This window comes from Cyprinodon tularosa, unplaced genomic scaffold (genome assembly GCF_016077235.1).
Source record: "Cyprinodon tularosa strain WSP-4 unplaced genomic scaffold, ASM1607723v1 ctg76, whole genome shotgun sequence".
In the NCBI taxonomy this organism is placed as follows: domain Eukaryota; kingdom Metazoa; phylum Chordata; class Actinopteri; order Cyprinodontiformes; family Cyprinodontidae; genus Cyprinodon; species Cyprinodon tularosa.
Window position 1 is genome coordinate 2,451,331 of NW_024039518.1, and position 18,843 is coordinate 2,470,173.

The following is an 18,843-nucleotide window of genomic DNA, read 5'->3' on the forward strand; positions in this document are numbered from 1 at the left end:
CTGCCAGCGAGACTGTCACAGACTATATTATTCGGGCTGAAACTGCCATTACAGCGCTAAGAAATGCTGGAGAGACGCTGAGTGATGGACTGTTGATAGCCATGACTTTGAAAGGTTTGACTGAACCATTTAAGCCATTTGTTGTTCACATAACTCAAAGTGATGATGACAAATTAACCTTTGGTGACTTCAAAGTTAAGTTGAGAAATTATGAAAGCACCGAAAAGTTAAAAGTTAACATGGATGTAGATAATGTGATGACAGCCAGTGGATTCTCAAGCAAAGTGATGCAGAGACAAAAAACAAACCCAGAGTTTACGTGTTACAGCTGTGGCCAGAAGGGACACAAAGTGCGACAATGTCCGACGAACTTTAAAGCACAGAGACAATGGTGCAGTTTCTGTAAAAACTCCAGTCATAAAGAGAGCAACTGTCGAAGAAAGAAGAAAGAAAGTGTGAAACAGGCCATCGAAGGGGATGATCACTCGTTTGTTTTCAAGATGAGCGATAGCCAGATGAGCGGCTTGAAACAAAGAGGACTGATGGTAGACACCGGTGCAACGTCTCACATAATTAATGATCTAAGCAAGTTTAAAAAGTTTGATGATGCCTTCCGACCGGAGGAACACTTCGTGGAGCTTGCTGATGGGACGAGGACAACTGGCGTGGCACAGAAGAGAGGCGATGCAGAGGTGTGGCTGCGAGACACCGAGGGACGGAACGTGAAGGTGGGGATAACGAGGGCGCTGTACATCCCCACCTACCCCCAGAGCATCTTCTCTGTTAAAGCAGCGACGGCAAAGGGAGCCTCGGTCAACTTTCAACAAGGACACGATCAACTCATCTGCAAGGATGGAACCAGGTTTGACATTAACGTGTACAATAGACTTTATTTCCTTGATGTTCTCGATGAAAATGACTTTGCTGACAAAGAGGACGATAAAGTTTTGGGTTGCTATGACATTCAAGAGTGGCACAGGATTTTAGGTCACTGTAATTTTCAAGATGTATTAAAACTAGAAAATGTTGTGAAAGGTATGAAAATCAAAGGGAAGGTTGATAAAACTAAACTAGACTGTGAAACGTGTATTAAAGGGAAATTTACCCAGAGTAGAAATAGTCAAGCTGATGCAAAAGCTAAAACGGCCCTTGAGCTAGTGCACACAGATCTAGCTGGCCCTATTGAGCCTGCTGCAAAAGAAGGATTCACTTGCATTTACGGACGATTTTTCAAGTGCAATATTTGTCTATTTTCTAAAAGCTAAAAGTGACACAGTCAGAGCTACTGAAAGGTTTATTGCAGATGTAGCCCCCTATGGAAAAGTAAAGTGCATTAGATCAGATAACGGCACTGAGTTCATGTCAAGAGATTATCAGTCTTTATTTAGTAAAAATGCTATTCGACATGAAACATCTGCGCCGTATTCTCCCCATCAAAATGGGACAGCTGAAAGAAGCTGGAGAACACTGTTTGAGATGGCCAGGTGTTTGCTAATTCAGAGTAATTTGCCTAAAGAATTATGGACTTATGCTGTGATGACTTCTGCAGTTATACGCAACAGGCGTTTTAATAATCGTCTGGGGCAAACGCCGTACTACATGTTGACAGGCAAGAAACCTGATCTTTCTAAAATGAAGGAGTTTGGAACAGTGTGCTACTCTTACAAACAAAATAAGAAAAAGTTAGACCCAAGGTGTGATGAAGGAGTTTTTGTTGGTTATGATAAAAACAGCCCATCATATTTGATTTATAATCCAGTGACAGGAAGGGTGTGTAAACACAGGTTAGTCAGATTTCTAACTAAACCTGAAAATGACTGCCAAACTCAGACTGAACCAGAGGAGTTGGAGGATGAGTATTACAGAAAAACTGTTCCTGTTAAGTCAGAGTTAAAAGTAGAACAGCAGGTGTCAGAAGGAACAAAAGAGATGCGTGCTGAACCTTCAAGTGTGGGGAACACAAATCTCAGGCAAGATGAAGAACATTGTCTACGACGCTTCAAAAGAGAGAAAAAAGTGCCTCTGTATTTAAAGGACTACGAATGTAAGGCAGAGAGTGATGATTTTGCCACGGCAAATTTTGACAATGTTGATTATTGCTATCGTTTAGTGTGTAATACACCACAAAGTTTTAAAGAGGCCCTGACTTCACCGGAGTCTGAGAAGTGGATAGAAGCTATGGAGGAAGAGGTTGAATCCTTGAAGGAAAATAACACATTTACTCTGACCACGCTGCCAGAAGGTAAAAATGCAGTGGGGGGTAGATGGGTTTATACCATCAAGGAGAATGCAGATGGAGCTGAGACTTTTAAAGCCAGATATGTGGCAAAAGGCTACAGCCAGGAAGCTGGTATAGATTATGGGGAGACATTTGCACCAACAGCTAGCATGACGTCTATACGCAGCTTGATGCAGATGGCAGCTCAGTATAATCTGAAATTACATCAGATGGATGTTAAAACAGCCTATCTACACGCTCCTATTGATTGTGAGGTGTATATAGAACAGCCTGAAGGTTTTATGGTTAACTCAGAATTTGGTGAAAAACAGTTTCTTAAACTTAACAAATCGTTGTATGGTTTAAAACAATCTGGACGCAACTGGAATAAGATGTTATCTGATTATTTGTCTGAAAACGGTTTTGTACCAAATGAAGCAGATCACTGTGTTTATACAAAACATACAGCAAATAATAGAGTGATTCTAGTCATTTGGGTTGATGATCTTATTATAGCAACAAGTGAGGATTCTCTAATGAACAGTGTTAAAGACATGCTGAAAGCAAAGTTTAAGATGAGAGATAGGGGGCCGCTTAAACATTTTTTGGGCATTGATTTTACACAGACAGAGGGAGAAATAAAAGTTAGCCAAAAAAGGCACATAACTAAAATACTGGAGAAATTTGGTATGTCTGAATGTGGTACTAGATGTACTCCATGTGATCAGAAGTTAAACTTTGAAAGTGAAAGCAAACTTGTAGACCCAAGATTGTATCGTGAGCTTATAGGAAGCTTAATATATCTCATGATGTGCACAAGACCTGATATTAGTTGGGTTGTAAGTAAACTCTCACAATATTTGTCACAACCAAGGGAGTGTAACTTGGTAACAGCAAAACATGTGTTGAGATACTTAAAAGGGACAATAGACAAGAGTTTATGCTTTAAGAGGAGCGAGCAGAAACTTCAGCTCGTAGCATATAGCGATGCAGACTGGGCTACTGATCAGAGTGACAGGAGAAGCGTTACGGGTTATTGTTTTAGCCGTAATAAAAATGGACCAGTTATCTCATGGAAGTCAAAGAAACAACAAACGGTGGCTCTGTCTACATGCGAAGCAGAATATATGGCATTGGCAGCGACAACACAGGAAAGTTTGTATCTTGTACAGTTGTTGGGTGGAATGGACAAAGACTGCATGTATATGCCAGTTACAATATTTGAGGACAATCAAGGAGCAATAGCTTTGTCAAAGACCCCAGTATTTCGTCAGAGATGTAAACATGTTGATATCAAGTATCATTTTGTCAGATCTGCATTTTATGATGGAAAAATAAACATTGTGTACTGCTCAACAGCAGATATGGTTGCGGACGTTTTTACCAAACCTGCCACAAAGCTAAAACTGGGAAAATTTACGCATTATATGTTTGGAATGTAAAATAACTTGTTTTAAATGTTCAAAAAAAAAAAGAAAAAAAAAATTTGGAATGATGATTGTATAGTGCAAAAGCAAGTGGGGGTGTTGTAATGTGTATTCTAATGAGTGCTCTTCAATGACGTCATTAATGGGTGTGACTATAAATTGTGGAGCATGTGCAATGTTGTTGTATGAAGTAAAATAAAGTGGTGGCGTGTGACGTGTCGCCCAAGGAAACAACTTGGTGTAGTCGTGTGCTGTTATTCTCCGACTGTTCCCTGCCCTTATGATGACAGCGCCAACAAATATATTAGACTAATATGTCATTTTGTTTACACAGATGTAAAGTTGGACAATTTCATATATATATATATATATATATATATATATATATATATATATATATATATATATATATATATATATATATATATATATATATATATATATATATATATATATATATATATATATCTATATATCAGACTGAAATTACTCAGGGACCTGGCCAAGGTAAGGAAAAGCCAAACAAGGCCACCTTTGAACAAGACACAAAAGACAAAAACATCAAGATTGGGCCAAGAAATATCTGAACACTGATTTCTCCAAGGTGTTTTGGTCTGATGAAATGAGAGTGAGTCTTGATGGGCCAGATGGATGGGCATGAGGCTGGATCAAAAAAGGGCAGCAAGTTTCTTATCCCCCAGAGAAAAAGTCTATATTGAGAAAAAATAATGACATAATAATTAAGAAAAGTAAATGATAACATGAAACTGATTATATGTATTTTAAACAATGGATACAATCTGAATAAATATTATATAGATATTGGTTAAAGACAAACACCAAAAGAATGGCAAAATTAGTTTTTTTTAGATTAAGTTTAATCAGCATAAGTACTTTTTCTTCCAAAGATTATGTCACGATACAAGCCCTGAGCCCTTTAGTGTCCACCCCATTTAAAATGTGATTGTCACCAATTAAATGCATATCCATGAAGTTAAAAAGCATAACAGGAAAATCTTCATCTTCTGTTTTGATAGATCCGCCCTTTCCATTGCTGACAACACCACACTTGACAATTAAAGGTTTGATCTCCATGTCAACATATTTTAAGTGACCCTTGGGCTCCAAAGAGGTCAGTACCACCCAAGCTTGAACATAAAGAGTAGAAATCCTTCTTCAACTTTATCAGAGGAAATAAAAAAATAGAATTCCAGAGGTAAGTTTGAGTCACACAGACCAAGCTAGTGAAAAAAATCCCCCTGGCTATATTCAGAGGGACCCATCAACTCTCTTCAGCAGTGGTGGAGGTACCAGAGAAGACATATTATTGGGCCCCGGGGCCTCCTGTGGGAGGTTTGGGTGGATTTTTCCTGTGATCTCGAACTCTGTCCACAGATAGTAAACAAGCTGAAGAGGATGAGATAATAATTTTTCATAGCACCGTAAAATCAGGTCAAATGACAGCATGTTCACTCCTGACATTTTTTTTTCCCTTTTCTACATGAAACAAAAGAAAACAAAGTTGCCAAAAAGTTCATGCCGATCTGGATAAAACAAATACCTTTGCAGGAAACTGTATATAAGAACTTTTTTGCACATTTTTATTATATATCATGTTCAAAAATATAACAGTTTTGTTTGCTTTGCTACCTGCTTTTATCATGTTCTGCTTTTAATGTCTTTCTATTTTACTGTTTAATTCATATGAAGCATTTTTAATTGTCTTTATCATCCCAAAAAAGGCCTTTAATATTTTACATACCTTTACAATTATAGGATACAGGATAAATAAGAAACATAAGACCATGGGTAAACCAAGATAGATTTTAAACACACTGTCTCTTTTAGCATTTATGCTCATCAGGCTAATTAGCTGATAATTCCAGTCAGGCCACCTATAGCTTTTTTCATCATCACTAAGAATCTGAAAGCCACAAAATGTATTTTTTATGAGAAATGTTATTAAATTCAATATTACAAGATTCTTGGTAAAGAAGCTATATCCCAAACAATAATAACAACAAAGTAAGAGTCCTTAACCACAAACACCAGAATAGGTTAATCCAAGATAATCACAGAAAACAAAACAAAAAACCTGTGGAAAAACAACAACAGAGTAGTAAACTCCAGCAAAGTATAACAGCTTATACAATCACACAGAATATAGAAAGCAAGCATACTGGAGGTGATCAGTAACAACAGGAAGCAGCTGTAACTGGAAAGATATCTACTGATTGAGTAGAAGTCATTAAAACACCTCAAGTAAATGGAAAACAGCCGAAATGGAAAAAAGTGCTTAAAAAAAGAAAGAAAGAAATCAAATTGAAAACCTCAAACTGCTAAAGACTTAAATAATGACTTAAATCAACTTTAATGTGAAACCTGATTTAAATCAATATTGAACACTGAGCTTTACTGCGATATTCATACAGCGGATGAGTGGGCAAGCAAACCTCTGACTGGAAGGAAATATATAAAAATAAACCTGACCTCTTCTTCATCTGTGATTTCTTGGTTAAATAATGAATTCATCAAACAGTCATTGGAGGTTTATATAGATAGTGGCTGGTTAGCTCAAGTGACACGTCACCGACCATCCTTCTCTTTTTGCAATGCAACATTACCTTTAAGCCCATAGCATGATGTTACCAACACCTTGTTTGTTACCTGTCATATTTTTAAAAGCATTATCTTCATCTAATTGAATAAACATATATATATATATATATATAAAAAACAAACTTTTCTCTCCCCTTGTGGAGTGGTATGTGTCATCCTCAAGCTCGGGTCCTCTACCAGAGGCCTGGGAGTTTGAGGGTTCTGCGCAGTATCTTAGCTGTTCCTAGGACTGCGCTCTTCTGGACAGAGACCTCTGATGTTTTACCTGGAATCTGCTGTAGCCACTCTTCCAGTTTGGGGCTTACAGCCCCCAGTGCTCCTATTACCACTGGCACCACTGCTGCTCTTACTTTTCACATCTTTTCTAGCTCCTCTTTCAGCCCTTGGTATTTCTCAAGCTTCTCGTGTTCTTTCTTCTTGATGTTGCTGTCGCTTGGGATTGCCACATCTATCACTACTGCCTTCTTCTGCTGTTTGTCGATCAACATGATGTCTGGTTGGTTAGCCATCACCTGTTTGTCAGTCTGGATCTTGAAGTCCCATAGGATCTTAGCTTTGTCATTCTCAACTACCTTAGGAGGTGTCTTCCATTTTGACCTTGGGACTTCCAGCCCATACTCATGGCAGATGTTCCTGTACACTATGACAGCTACCTGGTTGTGGCGTTCCATGTATTCACTTCCTGCCTGCATTTTACACCCTGCTGTTATGTGCTGTATTGTTTCAGAAGCATCTTTGCACAGTCTGCACCGGGGGTCCTGCCTGGTGTGGTAGACCCCGGCCTCTATTCATCTTGTACTGAGTGCCTGTTCTTGTGCTGCCATGATTAGTGCCTCTGTGCTGTCCTTCAGTCCAGCCTTTTCCAGCCACTGGTAGGATTTTTTGATATCAGCCACTTCTTCTATTTGTCTGTGGTATACGCCGTGCAGCGGCTTGTCCCTCCATGATGGTTCTCCTTCCTCTTTCAAGTCCTCACTTTCGGTTTTCTCCTGCCTGAGGTACTCACCAAGCCATTTGTCTTTGGGGGCCATCTTCCTGATGTACTCCTGGATCTTAGTTGTTTCATCCTGGACAGTGGTCTTGACACTCACTAGCCCTCGGCCTCCCTCGCTACGCTTGGTATACAGTCTCAGAGTGCTGGATTTGGGGTGGAACCCTGGGGTGGAACCCTCCATGCATTGTGAGGAACTTTCTCGTCTTGATGTCAGTAGCCCTATCTCCTCCTTTGGCCAGTTTGTTATACCAGCGGGGTATCTGATGACTGGTAGGGCATATGTGTTGATGGCTTGGATCTTGTTTTTCCCATTCAGCTGACTTTTCAGGACCTGCCTTACTCTTTGTAGGTATTTAGCTGTGGCAGTCTTTCTTGCTATCTCCTCGTGGTTTCCGTTAGCCTGTGGCACCCCAAGGTATTTGTAGCTGTCCTGAACATCTGTTATGTGGCCTTCTGGTAGTTCAACCCCCTCGGTTCTGATTATCCCTCTCATTGAGACCATGCGACCGCACTTGTCCAGTCCGAATGACATCCCAATGTCGTTGCTGTAGATCCTGGTAGTGTGGATCAGTGAGTCGATGTCTCGCTCACTCCTGGCATACAGCTTGATGTCATCCATGTAGAGGAGGGGACTGATGATTGTTCTGCTTCGGAATTGGTATCCGTAGCCAGTCTTTGTGATTATCTGGCTGAGGGGGTTCAGGCCTATGCAGAACAGCAGCGGGGATAGTGCATCACCCTGGTATATGCCGCACTTGATGGTGACTTGTGTTATTGGCTTTGCATTGGCTTCCAGACTTGTTTTCCACAGCTTCATTGAGTTATTGATGAAGGCTATTAGAGTCCTGTTGATCTTGTACATTTCCAAGCATTCCAGTATCCATGTATGTGGCATTGAGTCGTAGGCTTTCTTATAGTCAATCCAGGCAGTGTACTAGATGGACTAGAGCAGAAAACTTGGAACTGATATATATATGGGTGAGGAAGAGTTTTTAAAACAATTTTTAATAGTGCTTAAACCACTTTCATCAGGATAAAGCATTTTTAATGAACTTAAATGGTTGATAGATTATTATAGGAAGATGTGTATGAAAAGCTCAGTCTATTGAAACACAAACCATAATGTCAAAGTTAATTATTCTTGAAGCTTCTCTTTTCTCTCAACTAAAGTGTTCCTCGCCATAACACTTAAATAAACCTAATATCTTGGCTATTTAAGATAAATATGTAGAAATTGGCTCGTATTTATTTTATCTGATAAGAATTAAACAAAAAAACAAAAATGAGTAGGTGGTAAATATATGCAATCTTTCTGTGTCCTCTCCTTCTGGGGCCTCTTTCTCTCTCTCCCTGTCCTCCAGCTCACCTCTCCTCTATCCTTCCATCTCTTAGTCACCACATGGATGTGTCAATTTTTCTATCACTTTCTAAATTTCATGCCTGCTGAAGCACAGCGAGAGCATCTCTGTGGTGCCAAACCCATGAAAATGTGCGGCATTCAATTCCATCCAACCCCCTCTGAACAACAGCACCTCCTCATTCCTGATGGTTGGCGCCACTTTCCACAGCCAGGGCTACGGGCCACGCTGTGACCACACCTCCAGGGCACCGACTTAAAGCCTCGGGATGTATAAGTAAGGGGAACATAAGGAGAAGAGGAATCAGGAGCTGATCCAACCAGATGAAAATGGAGCTGACTGTGGTTAACTGGGTGGTTGCAGCAGCAGGCTTTCTGCTGTTCTGGGCCAGTGGCGGCTCTACTGCCCCCCTTGAGTGTCACTTCAACTCCAGAGGTAGGAATTCATATTTTATATAAACTAAAACATATATATCAAAGATATATAAAATATGATTTTTTTTCCATGTGTTTTTTCAGCGCTTTGTGAGTTTGAGGGGAAGCAGTACGCCTTGGGGGAGACCTGGGTGGACAAAGCCTGCATGCAGTGCACCTGTTTGCATCCTGTAGGCGTCGGCTGCTGTGAGACGTGAGTGACATAAACACCCTGAATCATTTGGTGTCCAGATGCACACAGTCTCAAACAGTGGCAGGTCTTACATACATGGATCGCATCTTTTGTACAGTTGAGCCAAAAAGTATTCACACCCCTGGCAGATTATGTTTCAAGTAATATTTTCCTTTCAGCAGCGGGGGTCATGACTTGAATCTAATAGAGAATCTCTGAGGTAAGATTAGGATTTGGCTGGTGGCAAGATTTTCCTTTAAAGTTGAAGATTTGGAGTGTATCAAGATCAAAAGAGCCTTAAAAGCAATCTGAGGAGGGTTTGATTTCACTGATTATTTAAAAATGCATACTTTTTTAAATTAAAATTAGATCAAATAATTTATATAAATAAATGTAATCTAAATAAATGTAAATAAAAAAAGTAATTTCTACATACCCTTTATTGGAGAGGTTACCATTTTCGGTCACTTGCACACCCCTTAACAAATGGAGCCCCTCAGTCCCTCAGTGAAAAGCACAAGATTTAAATCCAGCCATTCAGAAAAAAGGACACGGCAATGCAGCAAAACAAGTCATTTTGGCATTTGATCAATTAGATGAGAGCTTGGATAGTATGTAGCCACTAAGCTAAAAAATAATAATTAAGTTGAAAAGGTGAAAAGTGAAGGTAAAAAGCTAAAACTTGAAGAGAAAAAGTTGAAAAATTAAAAAGCAAACATTGCAAGTACCTGTATAACCATTAATGTTCTAACATTATGTTGTAACAACAAAAGTGTTTCTTTCACTCTGTGTTTTACCTTATTTTTCAAAGAAGCACTTAAATTTTTTTTTTTTTTTTTACATATCAAGGCAAGTGAATGTATGTGGATATTACATTGACTTTGATTTCTGCTGTGAATAATCAGACATTTTTTTAAACATTACAAAAGTAATAAGGTTCAATTCTATCCTCCAATAACACCCTTGGCTTGAAATGATGATTTTCAGTGAGTATCCTATAAAGGGTTAAGGTTTTACATGTCAGAATTGAGTTTTGGACAATTTGGACAACATTGCAAATCCCAATGTGTAATTAATGTATACTCTACGTTACATCACCTCTAACATGCATCCACTTAAGTAAACAACAACGCTATAGGCAATGGGAACATTATATAGATAGAAAAAAATAATGGATAAATAAGGGCTCCTGAATAACAGCAGAAGACATTCAAGGAGTAATTGTCTGGTAAATTATATATTTTTTGTGTTTATACTGCCATCCTCTGACAAAATGATCACCTGGGCATAGCACCATAACTCTCACAAAAAAACTGCGACTTCAAATGCAGTCAGCTTTAGATGTTCGGAAGAAATGAAAATGCATTTTAGCCATCCAACAGTCATAGGATTTGTTGACTGATCTATTTAATGTAGTATTTTATAGCACCAAACACACAAGATTTAATTTTTTTTGTTCTCTGTGAGTACGATAAACACTATATCTCGTCTGCGCAGGGTGCATCGACCAGTGGACTTCCCTGCCTGGTGCGAGTTGAAGGTGGAGCCGGTGACCTGCAAAGTGTTTCTGGTCCAGACAGCTGATCCTCGCCTTCCGTGCAACCCGGGTGAAACAGACAAGGACCCCAGCCATGGATCGCTCCAGCTGCAGATGGACGGGGGGATACGCACAACACTGTGTCCTGAGACCAACAACAGCTTAACTTACACCTAAATACCAGCAATGCTTTTCATCCGAATCTACGTTAAACACAATCTGGGAATCTTGGACTGAATCCATATTAGACCGTTTCAAGGCAAACCTTCAGATATTCTGAAAAGCAGCCATCTATGATGGCTGTATAACACTGCTTCCTTAGTATGCTTCCTCAAAGTATCTAATTGACTGCTTTCTTTAATGATCTTTGCTCAAATAAAATACTAATGTAAATATAAGCAAGTGTGCATATTTCATATGTGTTTCTGCTCATTTTCCTTCTGTCACTCATTTTTAACCTGCAGATGAAAAAAAACAAAACAAATATAAAATTTGAGTTCACATTTTTAATACTTTCTTGTGCTTCAGCCCAAGGTCAAAGAAAAGCTCTGAAACAGAAAGCGTTTAGTAGAAGCAATGCAAGCTTCAAATAATGAAAAAAAACAACTGTTCAAAGCATGAAGCATTTGTGAAATAAATAACCAGAAAAAGAGAAAAGGGATATTTCTAAAAGAAATTGAAACAAAATCTTAAAAAGTCAAAAAAGGACAAAATTTCCATCCATCCATCTCTTTACAGGTGTTTCCAGCAGCAAGGTACAAACTGCACGGATCCCAAGTCCATGCAAAATACAGTTTGTTTTAATTGAAAATCCATTTCTCTTATTTCTTCAGGGAATGTGCACATCTGTGCAGATATATTTCATTTTTAAAAGGAAAACACACACAAACACACATCAGTCCTTAAAACAGCTCTGGCGCTCAGATATTAATACTGTTGGTCCCGGTAAACTGAGAAACGTAGGAAGCCAGCGCTGGGTTTGTCGGCAGCACTCTGATGGGCAGGTTCCAGCTGAAAGTATCCACATCCACATGCTCTGCCCCAGCCCAGATGGTGACCTCTGATTGGTTCTGCAGAACGGTGGGAGGTTCCATCGGCTCACGGGCTGTGACGAATTCAAAGTGCAGGCGCCACCTCAGGGTGACTGAACAGAGAGAGAGGGACGGAGTTAGTTTCATGACATCATCATTTAGTGCCTCATTATATACTTGTCTGGAAAGGATAGTGTCACACTTTTTATTTAAAATGTGTTATAAAGGTGTGAAAGAGGATTTAAAAAAAATTAAGTGTCCAGATTCATCAAATATTTAATTTTTTTTGTTTTACATATTATGCGTTTTGTAATTATGTATTACCGGTAGTAACAATGTTTTATTGTGAATTAGTCTTATGATGGTACAGGATCCGTTAAAATAAGCCTTGGGGCTTCAGCCTATTCTTTTTTCAGTTGCTGTCTGATGGATTCTTTTGTAAAAAATATTTTGTTTTTAAACCGAAATAAAGTAATCATTCAGTCATTCATTTCAAATGAGTTAATTGATGGCTGGCATTCTTGCACATATGGTTCTCCAAAAAAAAAAAAAAAAAAAAGTTTAAATCTGTAAACTCTGGCCGTGGTGGTGCCTAGAAAACTTTAGCCAATCCACTTTGCCTACTGTCTAAAGTGGATTGGCTACTTGTTTGGCAATCAAACATATTGTGTACATGCCGCCATGCATTTTTATTCAGGCTCCAAGCATAAGTCATACACTGTTTGGCTAGCGGTTAGCCATTACGGCGAAGCACAAAGAAGTACTCCTATGCTTGTTTGCGACTGCGGATTATTTTGAGCTATTTGTTCACTCTTTTGTGTAAACTGGAGAATCAATGGCCGAAAAGAGTCCTGACAAACTAAATGGAAAAGAAAGGCTTTTTTCGAAGCTAGGATAAGTAGCAAGACAGTTAGCAATAGCTGTAAGGATTGAACTTTTCTCATGGTAAAAAAATGACTTTTTACTGTGAATTTCTCATTGTGGAATATTTTTATTACGAACATGCTGGATAACAAATGGAATAAAAACGATCTAAGATTGGATTTATAATAGGGCATCAGGATCGCTTCAAAGGTAGGAAGTCAAAGCTTTATTTTAGAGCTTCTGATTTAAAGGCATACTATGCAACATTTTTCAGTTAATTAATGTGTTCCGTAACGTTTTGGATGATTAAATGAGTCATTTCAGGTCGAACAAAGGTTTTCTCGGCCGCCCTGGTGGTCTGTAGGGGAAATACCGTACTTGCAATTGCAGGAGCACCGACCCGCACCCACAGGCTCAGTAGTCTCGTGCATTGCGAGAGTCTGTCTTGCTTTACGGCGAAAACTGCTACACGCCCCCAGTGAAAGGCATGCTCGTTGGTAGCGCAGTGGCGATATTTGTGCAGTTATCATGGCGGAACCAGCGAGAATTTTCAAACTCGAAAACTGGAACAAAATGGTCACTTACCGCAGTAGACATGGTGATTCGTTGTGTTCGCCTGTCTGCTAAGCTCAAAACAACCGCGCCTGCACTGCAAAAATTATCTTAAAATGAGTAAAAATGTCTTAAATTAAGGGTATTTACTCTTAATTTGAGCAGGTACATAAGATGATTTGCCAATGGAATTAGTATTTTTACTCTTAAAATAAGGTATCAAGATAAAATGCACTTGAAATAAGATAATGCAATTGTTTTTTCTTATTTTAAGTGAAATTGTCTTGTTCCATTGGCAAAGTGTCTCACTTAAATCCTTAATTCAAGAAAAAATGCACATATTTTAAGAAGAAATGACTTATTTAGATTTCATTTTTTTGCAGTGTGGCTTGACGGAGTAACCAGGAGAACAGCTGAGCATATTTACAACAGTGCACTTTTACTTTCGCCCTCTGGGGGGAGCCTCGCTGGAAAATCAATACCGGTTGCATAGTGTACCTTTAACAAGCTGCTATATCTTTATTAATTGTGCTTTGGTGCTCATGGTGTCCCCTATTTTTATGTAAATAAATGATTAAAGCTACAGTCAGCCCCCCTGAGAGACGAATGATACAAATAGCTCTTTAAAAAAAACAATAGTTAATGTAAACAAATTCCTCATTATGAGTTAATATCTTTTTATAGAGACTTATAAAAACAAATAAAAACAACTTATGACTGAAGTGTGACCTGCTGACTGACCGATATCTGTGCTGAACCCCGGCGTAACATTGAGAGGCACGGGGAGAGAAAAGTGGCTGGAGGCTGTGTGGAGGCAGGACTCCAGGTGTCGCCCGTGTCCAGTCAGGCTTATGGCCTGTCCGGGTCGCCGCTGATACTGCTGCTGGATCTCCTCCTCGCTCTGAAGGCTCACCGAATACTGGGAAACACGTTCAAAGGGTTTTAGCAGACTTGCACAGCGAGGAAACATGAGGAAGGAATGAGGATAGATGGAACCCACCTGCAGGCAAGGAATGTCTCCTTCTGAGAAATTAAAAGTACCAACAATGTCCTCTCCGAGTCTGTAAACAGTCTTGAAGATGCAGAACTTTGCCACTTTTCCTCGAGTGTTGGTGATATTAAACATATCTGGGTGGGAGAGGAAATGTGTAAAAGGTCCAGAAGACGGAAATTTTTTTTATTTTTCATCCAAATAAATGTTACTATATAGATCCAGAGTCAGACTAAACAGCTTCCTGTTGAACTGAGGGAGACAGAGCCTAACTGTGATAGATCCAAGTTCAAGGAAGGAAGGAGAACATTTTAAACGGTAGGATAAGAAAAGCTGGATATATTTATCAATATTAAGCTTTTCCAGAACCCTGCTCCAATGAAAAGCTTTATGACAGAGAAAGCAGCTCACGAGGGCATCGTCTAGAGGTGGTGACCATCAGCATGTCCAGGGCTCTCTCTAAAGCCCTCGCATCACGGCGGCTGGCTTCCTCTTCCTCCAGAAAAGGGTTGGACGGAGAAACTTCTTCATCCTGAGGAAACGGAGGCTCTGGCATTCCTGTGGGTTAGATTGAAATACAAATTAAAGGTAACCTCAATGCTATTTCATTCTAAATAAAACAAAAACAATTGTCTGTGAATTTCCTCACAAAGGAGTTTAGAAACCATCTCACCCTGCAGAACCAAGACTCTGAAAGGAACCCGGAGCAACTTGATTGGAGAGTTGACTCGTTGACAGCCAATGGTCAGTTTGTAGACGTACTTCACAGCCTGACCTCGAAAACTAGGAGGTCCATCTACGGGAACCACCTCGCTGTAGGAATCTGTGAAACATTATTGATAGAAATCAATAAAATAAAAACCCTCTAAACCTGACTCAGATGCGTAGGCGGGGATTTTATTGTATTTACTGTGCATAAACGAACGGCCATAAGCCTTAGAGCATCATTGGAAAGAGGACTAAAAATACAAGTCTCTGCTAGACTATATTTATATAAAATCTACCAAGGATGTTAAGATAGAAATATGATAGGAGTCTCATGGAAAATACCTACAAGTTTTACTTTCTCCAGGGTCGAGGCGGAGATCACAAAATAGTATCTTGGGAGGGGTGTCGAGCACACACTGGCCTCGCTCACCTCAAGAAATGAAAGCAAAAATACATAAATAGTGACAGGTTCTAAATCTTCATCTTTGGGCCAATTTGCAGACATAAAAATCCCCTTTCAGAAAGAACAGTCCTGAAAAGGACGGAGCAAACGCCGTAGGTCTGATAACTAATAGTATTCATGTTGCTCACCTCTGCTTGGAATCAGCACCGTGTCGCTGTCCGCCTGGACGTCCTGCTTGTTGCCCTGGGACGGCAGGGCCACTCTGTTCTCACTGGCGTGAAACTGGCAGTGGATCTGGGCACTGGCCCACGCCAACATCTCGCTGTCAGACAGGAGACAAGTTACACACATACTGGATGTTTCATTGATATATTTCTAGTAGAGTTACTAGCACCCCCCCCCCCCTATGAAAGATATGGGACAATAAATACAGAAAATAATTTCAGATTTAATCATTCTCCCTGGAAAATGTGCTGCAGTTTCCCAGCTTTGAAGATTTACTCTCAACTTATAGTTATAAGTGGATACAGAGATCACTCAAATCAGATATGTATGAAGTTAAATACATTAAAACTTAATGAGTTGTTAGAGTATAATATTTTTAAATTCATGTTTAAGATACATAAAAAGGTTCTACCAAACAATATCAAAAATAGATTTTCTAAAAGAGACAGTGAGTGTAACTTAACAGGAATTGATATTTAAAAAAAAAACAGGTACAGAGTAGCGACGATGGAAAGATTTCTATTTCTATTGAAGTTGGTGATTAACAGAATAAGCTTATTAGTGCATTAAAGCGAACTAAAACTTATTCTATGTTTAATCGAAACTTGAAGGTCTTTTTGATGAGTCACTATGACAGTGGATAGGCTGATGTTTAGTTAATTTTATCTTCTTTGTTGTTGTTGTTGCCTGTTTTCTGTGTATTGATGAGCATGGAGTGCTTTTTGTTGTATGGTTGTGATTATCTGAGTTGAATAAGTATTACTTTGTTGAAAATGGGGGTAGATATAAGTTCTTTTTTATGTCTTTCTGCTTCTTTTCTTTCATTCAAGATTTCAGTTGTCGACTGCACAGGTTTTATTATGTTAAAAGGCTTCTTTACTTTGAGCGTTGAGCTGCCTAAGCAAGGCCTCTCACAGAACACATCGACATACGGCAAGTACGTCGGCAACCCTACTCACTCCCATTTCTTCTTTTCTGAAGCTAAATGTTGAACGTTTGTAAGATCCAACAGAAACCTTTCTATTTCCAACCAGTCTTACAAGTGTGATCTGGGTTTGTCTTCATTTGCTTATAAAGCATCCCCTTTCACCCTTTAATTTTTATGAGGGCAATTTTACAGCTGATTCCCTCAAGAAGAATACAGCTCAGCCCCGGATCTCGCTTCTGAGCTGATCTGAGTAAAATGTACAGTACTGGAATTCACCAGATAGTGGCACACATAACAATTTTTGGGAATTTGGAAACAGTTGCTCTTTATTTCTAAAAGTTATGGGGGGAGTAGGTGATTGAAATAATCAGTTCCCCCTCAATAACATGGGAAGAAATTAATTTACCTGCAAGTCTTTAACAGTGTTTATTCCTCTCTCTCATCAACAAATGAAGTTATTTTAGGTAGCATTTGTTCCTTATGTGCTAGAGTTATGAGGGGGGAACAATATTTTTTAGCTGACTGAAATAACCATTTTCCCCCTCCATAACATGGGAAAAAACATATTTACCTTCAAGTCTTAAACAGTGTTTATTCCTCTCTTCACCAACAACAAATCATGTAGATTTGGTGACATGTGACATTTGGTTTTAGTTTTGTGTGTGAGGCAGCAAAAAAAGAAATCGACATCTGCACCCTCAGGGATAAGCCCCTGATCTCCAAGAATCCTAGATCCGCCCCTGCGGATGTGTTCAGAGGATCACAATGAAACAAAGATAAACCCAGCTTATTCTATTAGAAGCATACAAACAGAAATGCATAAGACATCCAGCAGAGTCCGAGATAAAGGGTGGAGGGGACCATATACGTTGGAGCAAGCTTATCATCCTACCTGCTGGCAGAGGTGGAGAGGTGAGACATTGGGTTGGTGAAGGTTATGAGGCACTCCAGGAGCTCCCCGGCCAGGAACACTGGGCCCCGGGCCATGGAGGCCACCACTTCGATCATCTAGGCGGTTCACAAAAACAAACCGACGCTACCTCAATAAATCTCTAAATGCTTAAAAAGAAAAAATAGCCGAATTCAAAGCACAACCATGTTTAGGAGCCGCTGTGTTTCTACCACTCTGACCGTTAAAAGACGTCAACTTGTTCGGTCGCAATAGTTAAGTTTGTTTATTTTACAGCAAACTGTATTAACATACCTCAAACTAAAGCGATGCTGAAGTAAATGTGTTAACGTTTTACGTGGACATAATTTCTGAATCACTCCTTTTTAGGTATTTCAGCTTAGTTTCAAGCTGTCTTTGAGTAAACTAAGCATAGCTTTGCGACCCAGCTATCGCTCTAGCTACAGTAAACAGGAAGAATACCGCCTACTTCCGCTTTTTCTTCTTCTTTTTTATTGCGGTTGGCAAAAACATTAGGTGAGCATTACCGCCACCAACTGGTAAGGAGTATGGACCAATACGTCTGCTTCCGCTACTGCGCACTAAAATGACAAACCATACAATAACATAATTATTTCTATTAAAAATTAGTTGTTTTCAAACAAAAATTGAATAAAAATGGATATATATATTTTGTTTGTTTTAAATACATGAAATAATAATTTTTCTGTGAGCCATCTCCAATCGGCCCTGCATTTCTGGGGCTATTCGGGAAATATATTTTATGAAGATGAAAAGCCTTTAGGTGGGATTCAAGTATAAAAATGAACCCTCAATAAAAAAATCTCTGAGGCTTCTGATGATGCATATAAAAGTCACCCCATAACGATTGGCTTTTTGTGTGTAGGTTTTTGTTTCTGTTGACTTAAGGGCAGACTTTTATTTGTTTAGACAGTAGGGCCTGGCTGTGAAGGAAGGAAGGAAGGAAGGAAGGAAGGAAGGAAGGAAGGAAGGAAGGAAGGAAGGAAGGAAGGAAGGAAGGAAGGAAGGAAGGAAGGAAGGAAGGAAGGAAGGAAGGAAGGAAGGAAGGAAGGAAGGAAGGAAGGGTCTGTCAGTAGAAGCGCAACTGTATTGTGAAATAAAAGTTATTTTATTTCACTGTAAACCACTCTTGTATTTTCATTTCATTCAACTTTCTAATGATGTTCGTGAATACAATCAAGTATGTATTTTAATTGTATAAAATATAAAAATTTCAAACGAATGAAATCAAATTTAGTTTTCCTATTATTCAATCGTAAATCTAGTCTAGAGCTCCAGATCATCCCAAAATTTGGCCCTGTCTGTGCTTGCAAAAGTCTAGAGCGGATGTCTTCAACAGGGGGTCGCGACCCCTAGGGGGTCCACAGAGGTCCTGAATGGGGGTCGCAAAAGTTTTGGTTGATTAGACTTTTCTTTATATTCCCCCCTGCAATTTTTTCTACCAATTGAAA

General features: G+C 39.3%; 2 protein-coding genes across 5 annotated transcripts; one reads left to right on the top strand and one right to left on the bottom strand.

Moving 5' to 3' along the window:
* The first annotated feature begins 8,799 nt into the window (after nt 1-8,799).
* msmp1 (microseminoprotein, prostate associated 1) lies at nt 8,800-11,137 on the top strand. Its single transcript, XM_038270378.1, has 3 exons — nt 8,800-9,051; nt 9,135-9,243; nt 10,720-11,137. Exons 1-3 carry the CDS (start codon nt 8,940-8,942, stop codon nt 10,934-10,936), a joined length of 438 nt encoding a protein of 145 aa, XP_038126306.1. The 5' UTR covers nt 8,800-8,939; the 3' UTR covers nt 10,937-11,137.
* A 113-nt stretch (nt 11,138-11,250) lies between these two features.
* On the bottom strand, nt 11,251-17,834 carry rgp1 (GP1 homolog, RAB6A GEF complex partner 1). 4 transcript variants are annotated; one of them, XM_038270362.1, is made up of 9 exons: nt 17,666-17,832; nt 17,354-17,469; nt 15,497-15,630; nt 15,252-15,335; nt 14,871-15,020; nt 14,609-14,755; nt 14,207-14,334; nt 13,948-14,125; nt 11,251-11,903 (listed from the first exon to the last, which is right to left on the bottom strand). In XM_038270362.1, exons 2-9 carry the CDS (start codon nt 17,467-17,469, stop codon nt 11,680-11,682), a joined length of 1,161 nt encoding a protein of 386 aa, XP_038126290.1. In that variant the 5' UTR covers nt 17,666-17,832; the 3' UTR covers nt 11,251-11,679. The 4 variants fall into 4 exon arrangements, with proteins under 4 accessions (XP_038126290.1, XP_038126289.1, XP_038126288.1 ...); XM_038270361.1 differs by having other exon boundaries at nt 17,354-17,520; XM_038270360.1 differs by having other exon boundaries at nt 17,354-17,833.
* Between the last annotated feature and the right edge of the window lie 1,009 nt (nt 17,835-18,843).